Raw genomic sequence first — 13022 nt, forward strand, 5'->3', positions numbered from 1 at the left:
AGTTGACTGGAACTACATTCCAGGATCTATCAGAGAGCTACAATCATTCAACTCTTTTAAAGCAGAAACAAAGAAATGGTACATTACTACCCAGCTCTGTCAGCACTAGACTGTAACGGCTCCTCCCTCCTCCATCTGCCCAGGTTGGACTTTCATTTTTTCTGTCTGTCAGTTGTTGTCTGTCTGTTGTCCGGTCTCTGTATGTCTTGACTTGCTGGTCGGCCGTTTGCTCCACCTGCGTGTCTTCTCTTGTCGTTCACCTGTTTGCAGTTATATGTCACATTTAGTCTGTAAGCTTTTACGTTGTATCTCTGACATTATGTTTTTATTCTGTCCATTTTAACATTGTTCTCCCTTATTTTATTTGCTTTATCTGTAGATTGTATTTGTAATCTTATGTTTTTAGGTTTGTTCTTAACATCAGCAACATTGGGACTACAGATGAAAAATAGCCTCTTGGCTAACTCTGGCACATTCACTGCAAAGTTTTTATCAATGTGCACTGTCCCTTATTAAATAAACCATTATAAAAAATAAAAAATAAAAAAGTAGCATTCAAGCCCACACTTTGAGTTCCGCCTGCAGCTAATACCTCTCTTTTTGGGTCCAGGGACGGGATCCAACATTTATGAGAACAGGCATCACATGAAATGAAAAGAGCACTCTGAGAGAGCCTGAAGAACTGTCTGAGATGATGGACGCCCTCGCTCTGATACATGGGGGCAACAGTGAAAGGGAAAAAAGGCAACCTCCCAAAAAAAGAAATGGAAAGACTTTGTAGGCTGTAAACTGAAACGACATAATGATTAGTGTCTTGAATCCCCTCCACAGGCATGTTTGCCAAACATCTCATCTGATTTTAGAACCCCACAGAGCGCAGATCTCTTTAATTCATCCGGTTGTTTGGATTTCAGTCTTGCGTTTAACATCTTTATATCTTGAATGCAACCCAACCGGTTGTACGTGCCCAAAAAAGGCAGAGGAAAAGAGGTGTTTGCATTTCTGTGGGAATAGCTCTCCAAACAGAGCAGCTAAGTGGAGAGCGATTGTTTATAGATATGTATAGTTGGCATCCTGCCGCCTGAGTGACGGTTGGCACATCATCTAGGTCAGTAAGACCGGAGAACGGTCGGGCGTCAGGCAGTAGTTGAAAAAGATTTTTTTTGTGCTCATATATTGTTCTTCAAACCGCCCTCGCATTACCATCCAGAGTAGAAGGGAGTTGTAAAATGTGTAAAAGATGAACACTCCACTCACCATCTGAATCAGTAAGTTAAGAGTGCAGGATGGATTACATCACAAAACATGGCTGGCATGTCTGTAGTTTTAAATGGCCACAACCTGACTCCTATATATTTATCATCTTGGTAATTAAACAATGTGAAACATTCACTGAATGCAGAGTCGGTCCTTCCCGTAAAAGTAAAACACATTATTTCACAAAGAGAGAGCGAGAGAGAGAGAGAGAGATAAATGTCTATTTTTCAATAGCTAGATAAAGATGACTAACTTCAGGCCAGGTGTGAATGACCGTGTACAGTCGTTGTCGGTCTGTACCTGTGTGTGTGTGTGTGTGTGTGTGTGTACGTGCATCTCCTGGAGGGCACGGGCAGTGAATGAACTCCTAAATCACACTATTGATCAGTCCTTCCTCCCAGACACACACTGGGATCGAGGGCAGTTAAATGGCCTCTTCGGTGATTCACACTAAATCCCTTCAACTTCCTTCTCGCCTCCATTATTCCCTCCTCTCCTCCTGGTCCACTTTTCCTCCTCTCACCTTTGTCTCCTCTTGGCCAAATTACACCATAACCCCTCTAATGACTGCTGCCTTACTGTTTTCCAGCGGGTCTCTTGGTTTTCCTTAATCTTACAACAGTCAATACTAAAGCCATTTCAAGTTGAAAAGGCAAAGACTCCATTGAGACGAGCACAAACTTGATCTTTCCTGGGTAATCGGACTTAAAGGACCACTTCACCTATCTGTTCTCCCATAGGTTAACATTCGAATAGTACTAGAAGGGTAATAATATACTATTACCTTTGTCAACAGACTATATCTCAAGGGTAAGCTCAACTTATCCCCACAAACCCATGCCCGATGACCTGATTTTGAGCCGGAAATGCCTATTTGGGTATGAAGGCCTCTCATCATTATTTTAACGAGACTGAACTGCGAGACTTTGACATTGAAGAAACTTCAAAGTCCGGCTTTGTCACATCTTTTCTTGCTTTTGCTTGACCTGAGACTGCAGCTGTAGGTTTTGGTGTGTCAAATGCTGTTTGCTCTGGATAAGCCGGTCACTATATGGGCTGTAAATGTACATACGGTTGAACATTGGTGAAGTCGTCCTTGTCACAGAGATGTACGTGTGATTGATACGGCAGGCCCTTATTTTTTTGGACATGGACACGGTGACCACCTCTTCTCCGTGTTGCTCAGACAATAAGTGTATGTACACAATGCACTAGCAATTTACTTCCAGATTAAGCGAAGGCCGATCCATGCTTGGTGTTTGCAAAGAGGAAGGGCGAAATGGAAGATATGTTGATTAATCATTATTAGCCTAGCAATCATTTGACTCATCTCAAACCTTTTTAACAGCACAACCACACATGACACTCATGGCTCCGCTTGACAAGCTAAACTCCTCATTTCAAAGGTAACGAGATGGCGCGGCTGTGTCCAGACGCCGTCGAGGTAGCTCAGCGGAGATTGTGCGCTCTTTTAGTTTTTGTGTTTATTTTTAATGTTTTCTTTGCCACAAACACATCGGCACTAACAGCATATGACCGCAGCACACTTTTGGACATAAACTTTTGCGCAAAACAAGGGTTTTTGTCCACTTTTTCCATCGATCCAGCGTGGCCGGCAGAGATCGTACGAGCGAACCACATCAACAACAGTGGAGCCGCTACTACGGGGAGACGACGAAAACATCGAGGGAAACGGAGCGGAATTCGGAACAGACTGAGAGTTCAAGCCCACCTCTGCCCAGCATCCTTCTTGCTAACGTCCAGTCTCTGGAAAATAAGATGGATGATGTTAGGGCAAGGATCAGTGTCAGGGGTAGTCCGGGTTGTCGCAGCGAGAGAGGACCCAAATGCCGACATTACTGCACAACTATATTTATTTTCCACAAATCACAGACCAGAACAGGAGGACAAACACGCGGACCAAACAGTACGAAGCCACACTGGGAATGAGACGAACAGGGTTTACATACACAGGCAAGGTGAGAGGATTGGACAACGGGGAACAAGACACAGGTGGACACAATGAGGGCGGGACCAGCAATCACACAGAAGGAAACAATCAGGACCAGGGCAGACAATCACAGGAGACAGACGACACAAGGAATTCAAAACAAGACACAAAACTAAACACAAACTCCAGATCCTAACAGTACCTCAAGGGACGGATTCCAGACGTCCCAAGCTTCCACGGGTGGGTGGAGGGAGCCGAGGCGGGTCAAGGCTGTAGAAGCAGTCCGGGGCGGGCCGCAGGACGATCACCAGGCCAAGGGAAGGCGGGCGGAGGACATGAGTGGGGAGCTAGGGACGGCTCAGGAGAGGAAGTCACAGGGTTCCGGGTCTTGGGATGGGGCTCTGTGGGACCAGGACCGAACGAGACATGGGGAACTGTGACTGGATGGGACAGGTCACGGGAACCGGGATGGACGGACGGAACACGGGAACTGTGACTGACCGACGGCGGCGGATGGGGAGAACCGGGCCGGGCGGAACGGAGGCGGAATACCGGGACTGAACATCGGGGCTGGCGCCAGCAGCGGAACACCGGGACTGGAACATCGGGGACAGGAGCCGTGACGGAACACCGGGACTGGAACCGAACATCGGGGCTGGAACCGCGACGGAACACCGGGACTAGAACCAGAACATCGGGGCTGGAGGCGGCGACGGAACACCGGGACAGGAACATCGTGGACTGGAACCGTGACGGAACTCCGGGACTGGAACCGAACATCGGACTGGAACCGTGACGGAACACCGGGACAGGAACATGAACATCGTGGACTGGAACCGTGACGGAACACCGGGACTGGAACATCGTGGACTAGAACCGCGACGGAACACCGGGACTAGAACCAGAACATCGGGGCTGGGCGGCGCGAACACCGGGACAGGAACATGAACATCGTGGACTGGAACCGTGACGGAACACCGGGACTGGAACCGAACATCGTGGACTAGAACCGCGACGGAACACCGGGACTGGAACCGCACATCGGGGACTGGAGCCGTGACGGAACACCGGGACTGGAGCCGCACAAGGCCAAGGGCCGGAGGGACTCACATGTTGTGGAGATGCACATCATGGGAGGCTGGCCAGACCAGAACCGCGACGGAACACCGGGACTGGAACATCGTGGACTGGAACCTCGGGTCTGGAGCCTGTGACGAACACGGGGACTGGAACCGTGACGGAACACCGGGACTGGAGCCGCACAGGACCAAGAGGGACTCCACATCTCCTCCAGAAGTACCTGAGACTTAGTTGGCCAGGCAGGAACCGTGCAGGGAAACTGAAGGCTGGGTCCATTCTTGGTGGCTTGTTCTGTCAGGGTAGTCCGGGTTGTCGCAGCGAGAGAGGACCCAAATGCCGACATTACTGCACAACTATATTTATTTTCCACAAATCACAGACCAGAACAGGAGGACAAACACGCGGACCAAACAGTACGAAGCCACACTGGGAATGAGACGAACAGGGTTTACATACACAGGCAAGGTGAGAGGATTGGACAACGGGGAACAAGACACAGGTGGACACAATGAGGGCGGGACCAGCAATCACACAGAAGGAAACAATCAGGACCAGGGCAGACAATCACAGGGAGACAGACGACACAAGGAATTCAAAACAAGACACAAAACTAAACACAAACTCCAGATCCTAACAATCAGATTCCAACGGGACATGAGGGACTGTAATATCTTTTGTCTGACGGAAACGTGGCTGACCCCGCTGGTGCCGGATCGAGTCATATGCCCAACCGAGTCCTTCTCTGTTTTCCGTGCAGACAGAACGGAAGAGTCTGGTAAATCTAAGGGTGGAGGGGTTTACTTCATGACGAACAACATGTGGTGCGACCCCAAGAGCATTAAGACTCTTTCTCGTTCCTGCTCGCCGAACCTGGAACATCTGACGATCTCATGCCGTCCATTCTACCTACCCCGGGAGTTCAGCTCGGTCATCATCACAGCCGCTCACATACCACCACAAGCGGACACCGACGTAGCACTATCGGACCTACACGATGTGTTATGTCGGCATCAGAACAAGTATCCCGACGCGGCTGTGGTGGTGGCTGGGACTTTAATAGGGCTAACCTAAAAAGTCATGCCGAACTTTCACCAGCACATTACGTGTGCTACCAGAGGAAAGAACGTTGGACCACTGCTATACGCCATTCAAGAGAGGCTACAAGGCTGTCTCTCTCCTCCGCTCGGAAAATCAGACCATGCCGCCATTTTTCTGCTTCCGGATACCGCAAAAGATCGCGGGAAGCGGTAGTGACGAGGAACGAAGCGGTGGTCTGACCAATCAGAGGCTGAGCTACAGGACGCTCTGCGTCGTCGACTGGGACATGATCCAATCCAGTTCCAGTGACGCCAGCGAGTTTTGAAGTAGCAATGAGCCTCATAGCAACGCTTAACGGACACCATCGTCCCCACGGTAAAAGTTAGGGTCTTTCCTAACCAAAAGCCGTGGGTTGATAGATCCATCCGTGAAGCTGTGAACGCCCGCATTGCTGCCTATAACTCCGGTCTTGTATCCGCAACATGGACGAGTACAAGGCAGCGGTCTATGGACTGAGGAGGCGGTGAAGGAGGCCAAGAGGAGGTACCGAGACAGAGTGGAATCACAGATGGAGCAGCGCGACACCAGGCGCCTATGGCAGGGGCTACGGACTATCACAGACTACCAGAGCAGACCCCGCTATGGTGAGTGCCGACGCATCCCTAGCGGACGACCTGAACTCATTTTATGCACGGTTTGAGGCTAGCAACAACAGCGCTAGCTCGCCGGCTAACAACAACACCGTTAGCGTAGCCGAGGTGAGTTCTACCGCTGGGGATGAACACACACTCTCTGTGACCGAGCACAGTGTGAGGAGGGCTCTGTTGAGGGTGAACACCAGGAAAGCTGCAGGTCCAGATGGCATATCTGGGCGAGTACTGAAGACATGTGCTAACCAGCTAGCTCCAGTGTTCACCACAATATTCAACCTCTCCCTGGCTGAGTCCGTGGTCCCCGCCTGCTTCAAGAGATCCACTATTGTCCCTGTGCCCAAGAATGCTTCTCCAGCATGTATGAATGACTACCGACCGGTGGCCCTCACCTCGGTGGTCATGAAATGCTTTGAGAGGCTGATAAAGGACTACATCTGCGCCTTCCTCCCTTCCTCCATGGACCCGCTGCAGTTTGCTTATCGCCCAAACAGATCCACGGATGATGCTGTCTCCCAGGTACTGCACACCACACTCTCTCATCTGGACAGCCAGAGGGGGGGCGATGTGAGACTGCTGTTCCTTGATTATAGTTCAGCTTTCAACACCATAGTCCCTCCAGACTGGGCGGCAAGCTGATTGAGCTGGGACTGAACACCCCTGTGTGCTTGGATCCTGGACTTCCTGACCGCCAGGCCACAGGTGGTCAGGGTGGGCAGACACACCTCCAAATCCCTCACCCTGAACACAGGATCCCCCCAGGGTTGCGTCCTCAGCCCCCTACTGTACTCCCTGTACACACATGACTGTGTGGCCAGGTTCAGCTCCAACACCATCATCAAGTTTGCGGATGACACAGTGGTGGTGGGCCTGATCTCCGACAACGACGAGAAGGCCTACCTGGAGGAAGTTGCTGATCTGTCACTCTGGTGCCAGGACAACAGCCTCATCATGAATGTCACCAAAACTAAGGAGCTGATTGTGGACTTTAGGAGGGTACAACAACAGAGGACGTACTCACCACTGGGGATTAACGGGACTACTGTGGAGAGGGTGAGCGGGTATAAATACCTGGGAGTCCACATCACCGAGGATCTGACATGGTCAACAAACACAGACACTCTGGTGAGAAAGGCAAGGCAGCGCCTCTACCACCTCAGGCAGCTGAGGAAATTTAAAGTTTCCCAGAGGATCCTTCAGTCCTTCTACTCTGGAGCTGTAGAGAGCGTCCTGACAGGAAGCATCACAGCCTGGTTTGGCAACTGCTCCGCCCAGGACAGGAAGGCTCTGCAGAGAGTAGTGCGTTCGGCTGAACACACTATTGGAACTACACTCCCCACCCTGCAGGACTTGTACACCAGGAGGTGCAGAACCAGAGCCGGCAGGATCATGAAGGATCCTCACCACCCCAACAACAGACTGTTTCAGCTGCTGCGGTCAGGCAGGCGCCTCCGTAGTCACGCTGCAAGAACAGAGAGACTGAGACGGAGTTTCTTTCCTCAGGCCATCAGGACTGTGAACTCCGACCTCACCAGGACCCCCACATAGACCCACACAACTGCCCCTCTTAGGCACACACACACACACACACACACACACACTTACTGTAAATATTGTGTTGTTTTTTATTGTAAATAGTGTGTACTTGTTGCCCTTGCACATTCCTGCTGAGCATTGCCACTTTCATTTCACTGCACACCCTGTGTGTGTATGTGACAAATAAAACATCTTGAATCTTGAATCTTGAATCAAGCTGTGCCAAGATGCACTTTAGAGGAGACGGTGAGTAGTGCACCTTTTACTTTCAAAAATGTTTTAATTGATCATACGATTATGTTTTAAGGCTTAAATAATTAAATGTGTGAGCTGTTATGCACACTTTCATGACACGCATCCATAATATTACTATAAATCGTAGCTTTCTAGAGTCCCGTGTTTCTGAGCGTACCCAGATGTGCAGAAATAAATCGGTCTATTCTACTGTTTTAATTATCATCCTTTGTTTTTGCTTAAGTTGCCATTCTGATGCTTAGTAATTAAGTTATTTTCACCTGTGTTTTTGTTGTAATGTTGGCGTTCTGCTGCTTTAATAAGGACAAAAATAGTATGGGCACCAACACCCTGGACTCCAGCTTCATTCACATCATTACCCATTTGCAACAATTACGATGTATTGGGTAAGATTGGTGCGTTGACACCATTGTATGGATGATGACTGACGTTGCATTGGGATCGGTCCTCCAGGCTCAAAATACACCTCTCCTATTAAACATGGACTTGCATTGTGTTACGCCACCCCTCCCAACCTTGCATCATGCGTGCAGTGCACAAAACAACCAAATGAACGGACCAGAGAATCCATAAAAGAAAGAGAAAATGCTGCATAAATTCATGAACCCTCAACAATACAGCGCCACTTTTAAAGAGTGTCTCATCTTTGAAGTGCATTAATATCAACACAAATCCCTTGTGGATACTTCTGCTTCTTCAGTGGCCTGCCAATAAAAACCCTGTCGAAACTAGGAACAGTGCAATTACCTGGCTACAAAGGGCCACATAGGGCTGGACACAGGCCCGGCAGATTACTGGCAGACACCTCATTACTGCAGAAGACTTCAACAATAGGCCTGGGCATTGCTTCTTCTACATCTATCTGTCAAGTGTGCTATTAGCCTGTCAAATGGGGCCAGTCAGCCCCATTAGGCCACCCTGATAATCAGACCTATTTACTCCCTTATTTTCCTCTCCCTCACGGTCGCAGTCTGGTCAAAGGAAGAAAGAAAGAGGAGAAAGAAGGTCCCTTTCTCCATCCCGCCCCGTCTTCCCTCCCACTACCCCCCCCCCCCCCCCCCTGACTCATACTCAGACAAAGACAAGTTCAGTCGGTCATTAGTAATCGGTCATCGTAATCAGATACGGTATGCCCTCTCTACCAACTGGGCCGGATTTCATTTCAAAATGGTACTCCTATACAAAATGGACCTGAATAACACAACTCTCATTTCACTGGTCTTTGAGATAAATGTGAAATAAGTAGATTCCACAATAATAGTAGAAATGTGCATCAATAATTCTTTTGACGTGAGGTATTTTGTCATTAGATCAGTCTGAGTAGAGTAGAGACTATAACACAGAACATCATAAAGCATGGCCAACGAAAGGTTCCAGGGCCACGAGCTGAATAAAGTGAGACTCTTTCTTGATGGGAATCTTGCCAGTATGAACTGAAATAAAAATCTTTCCCGAGGGATGTACTGATAACGAAACCGGGACGATACTGACTCTTAGAACTGGAGACAATGGGTCTGATCTATTCATTTAAAGCATATGTGTATATACAATGTACATAAAATACTGGAATTTTAATTCCCGTTTAAGTTTTGAAAAATGTGTTGCTACATTAAAAAGATTTACATTTGAATTGGTATTAAAAGTTCATGTCTATTATTGTAATAATAAATAACAATGAAGTACATTTATATCTATGTATTTATTTGTTACATTTTGATTTACAAAGTGAGGAGAGCAATGTGGTATCTGATCGGCTGATATTGGCCAATAATCCAAACCAAGGTCTTGGTGACAGGACTGGAGGAGTCAGATCTGAGCATCCCTATCTTTTACCACTCAGTCACGCCACTTCCTGTCTGTTACTCAGTCCCACAAGCTTACGCTGGGATTTCACGGTCCGCCTCATCCACAGAAACACGGGGAAACAAAGAGAGCCTCATCTACATGTTTCACTCAACACGTGTCCCTTGATAAGAGCTCCATGTGTGCAACATCTACAAGAGCAGGAAAAACGCGGTCGCAGAAAGGACCGGCAAAGACGTTATCCTCGACCCGTCATCTCCATCGGCTGGGCTCAGGTTCCCTCGGGCACAGTTAGAGGATGAGCACACACAAACATATTGAGAGAGATTGGGAGGAAGAGAGAGAGAGAAATATAAGAGGATGAAGGTCATTTTCAATGGCTAGGCTCAGATCCATCACAGGCAAAGTCAGAGGATGCACATGCACAACAACCCAAACATACAGGGAGACAGACATGGAGAGAGAGAGAGAGAGAGAGAACAAGCCTCTATCCTGAGTTGGCCTCCTTCAGTTCAGTCTGACATTAAAGTATTGGACGCTGGATGGATGCTATACAACACCAAAGGTGAAGCTTGTAGTTCAACACGTCCGTCTGTTGCCTGCTAAGCTGAGAACCGTACAACAAGAAATGGCGGCCATGTAGATCACGCCGAAGGCTCAGAAGTTATGAAAAGGGCAGAAGTGTATTTGAGCACTTTGAAAAGCGCTATAAAAATGTAGTGCCTTATTATTATTATTACTGTTATTATTATTATTAAGTAAGCCACCAAAACTAAGGAGCTGATTGTGGACTTTAGGAGGGTACAACAACAGAGGACGTACTCACCACTGGGGATTAACGGGACTACTGTGGAGAGGGTGAGCGGGTATAAATACCTGGGAGTCCACATCACCGAGGATCTGACATGGTCAACGAACACAGACACTCTGGTGAGAAAGGCAAGGCAGCGCCTCTACCACCTCAGGCAGCTGAGGAAATTTAAAGTTTCCCAGAGGATCCTTCAGTCCTTCTACTCTGGAGCTGTAGAGAGCGTCCTGACAGGAAGCATCACAGCCTGGTTTGGCAACTGCTCCGCCCAGGACAGGAAGGCTCTGCAGAGAGTAGTGCGTTCGGCTGAACGCACTATTGGAACTACACTCCCCACCCTGCAGGCTTGTACACCAGGAGGTGCAGAACCAGAGCCGGCAGGATCATGAAGGATCCTCACCACCCCAACAACAGACTGTTTCAGCTGCTGCGGTCAGGCAGGCGCCTCCGTAGTCACGCTGCAAGAACAGAGAGACTGAGACGGAGTTTCTTTCCTCAGGCCATCAGGACTGTGAACTCCGACCTCACCAGGACCCCCACATAGACCCACACAACTGCCCCTCTTAGGCACACACACACACACACACACACACACACACTTACTGTAAATATTGTGTTGTTTTTTATTGTAAATAGTGTGTACTTGTTGCCCTTGCACATTCCTGCTGAGCATTGCCACTTTCATTTCACTGCACACCCTGTGTGTGTATGTGACAAATAAAACATCTTGAATCTTGAAGCAAGATGAATTCTCTTTTTCATCTTGTTTTTATTTTTAATTCAGACAGCAGTGTACACGTCGGAAGATTTACAGACAGGTTTCAACTGGGGTGTAGCCTTCCGTGAGGAGAGAAGTACTAACTGGCTGTGCGGCATTGCTCTCCAAACAAAGTCTCGTTAAACAAACACCAGAGGAAAACAACAAAAGGATGTTTCAGTCAGTGAAGCACTCGCCTTCCAGATGTGAACTTAAAACAATCGAAGGGGTTTCATAAATGACTCGTGTTGTTTTTTGAAGGATGATTACCTTGAGCAGTGTTAAAAAGCAAGAATTTCTGGAATGCACAAAGAGAAATGCATTATGGGACTATTCCCCCCCCCCCCCCCCATCAGATCTGAAGTGTAAATAGACTACAAAGGAAAGAGGGATGGCGCTGTAAACTACGCGTGTCCTGCCACATGCAACGTGCTGTGTGTTGGGTCAGAGTCTGAACTCCTCCATCATGTTTTCCATTACTTTGATTCAGGGAAGCAGAGCATGGATGTACAACTTCCACTCAACCAGCTGGCCCTGAGCTTTGAGCCTTGAAGTCGTGGCTTCGCCGTGGATTAGGATTCTAATAATAACATGTGCCATTTCGAACGGATAAGACGAGATAGTCATCGTCCTCATCCAAGGCCACGCAGCCATCATCACGAGACGTATAGCGGCCACTTACCAGCCTGGTTGGTGGTGATGTCTATGGAGACGTGCTGGGCCGGGTACGGGCTCTTGTTGCTCACTGCGTTCACAGCTTGTATTTCAAAGCTATAGAGCGTGTGAGCCCACAGGTTGCTAATGAACACCCTGGTGTCAGTCAGGCCCAGCTGCCGAGGGACGAAGTCCACGTTGTCGTCGCAGTGGGAGCAGGAGCTCCGGTCGGCCCGGCACTTTTTGCACACGATGTTGTAGACGACGTCCTCGCGGCCGCCGGTTTCCCTGGGAGAATGCCACTCCAGGATCACAGAGGTTTCGTTCACGATGGAGATCACGTTCCTCGGGCTGGATGGGACACCTGAAGACACACGGAGAAAAGATGGAATCCAAAAGGCATTTCAGCGAGTGTCCTTTACCTTTACGGAGGAATAGATTTTATATTAGGAAATCCACAAGGTAAGATGTCAAGATGCTTCAGGCAAAATAATGCTTTGCTTGTCAGGGAAAACGGTTTCATAAATCTGCCTGCTGTTAGGTCAATTTAGTCAATTTACAACCCTGTAATAAAGTGTTTTTGGGGTTTAGTTTTTCTCCATCTTCAGCACAATTGTAACGCTAATTTATTCCATTCACACCCAGAGAGATCATACGGCGAAAAGTTTGTGTATATCAAACATGAGTTATTTAGCTAAATGCAGTGTTGCATGGCGTATTATTATCCAAGTGGCTCTGGAGATTCACGCTCCCATTCACTCCCTCATAGCCCACAGCTGGAGCAGATCCTCAAAGACGACACTCCGAAAGGAATCGAGAAATAATAAAATAGTTGTTTCGCTCGAGTGGAGGCTTAATATCAGGTTGTAGAAAAGTGGCTTGTTCAGCCTCCCGCGATTGAAGCACAATTCTTAAGAGTTCAAATCTGCTCTCACGGCAGTGTATAATTTTGCTTAGCCGAGACTGTCCGTGGAGCTGCTCAGAGGGAGCTCTTTCTTCTCAGATACCAGACTGTGCCGATAAAGCAGAAGCTTGCCAAAGCCCTTAGTCAGTGCTGCTTCGGTTAAGTGAAGCGGCCCTGCAGAGCTGATCTGGCTCCAATTTATCCTCCATAAAGCCTGACCTTTATCATTAAAAGAGGAGTTTAACTGACCCACTTCTAAAACCATGACGACTGCAGAAAAAAAAAAAAAAATCAACTCAATTCTGGAAACCCTTTGAAGAATTATTCAG

At 48.2% G+C, this 13022-nt stretch overlaps 1 protein-coding gene across 5 annotated transcripts in view; it reads right to left on the reverse strand.

Annotated features, from left to right (window-relative positions):
* LOC130197538 (ephrin type-B receptor 1-B) overlaps positions 1-13022 on the reverse strand; it is a 164295-nt gene that overhangs the window by 50447 nt on the left and 100826 nt on the right. For all 5 annotated transcript variants that reach the window (XR_008832488.1, XM_056420241.1, XM_056420242.1 and 2 more), the window contains exon 5: positions 11818-12153. Coding sequence is in view for 4 of the 5 variants with exons in the window: in XM_056420241.1 (XP_056276216.1) it covers positions 11818-12153 (336 nt within the window). In the remaining variant the exon portion in view is untranslated. The remainder of the gene's footprint in view (positions 1-11817; positions 12154-13022) is intronic.

Source organism: Pseudoliparis swirei, chromosome 8 (assembly GCF_029220125.1).
Source record: "Pseudoliparis swirei isolate HS2019 ecotype Mariana Trench chromosome 8, NWPU_hadal_v1, whole genome shotgun sequence".
NCBI lineage: Eukaryota > Metazoa > Chordata > Actinopteri > Perciformes > Liparidae > Pseudoliparis > Pseudoliparis swirei.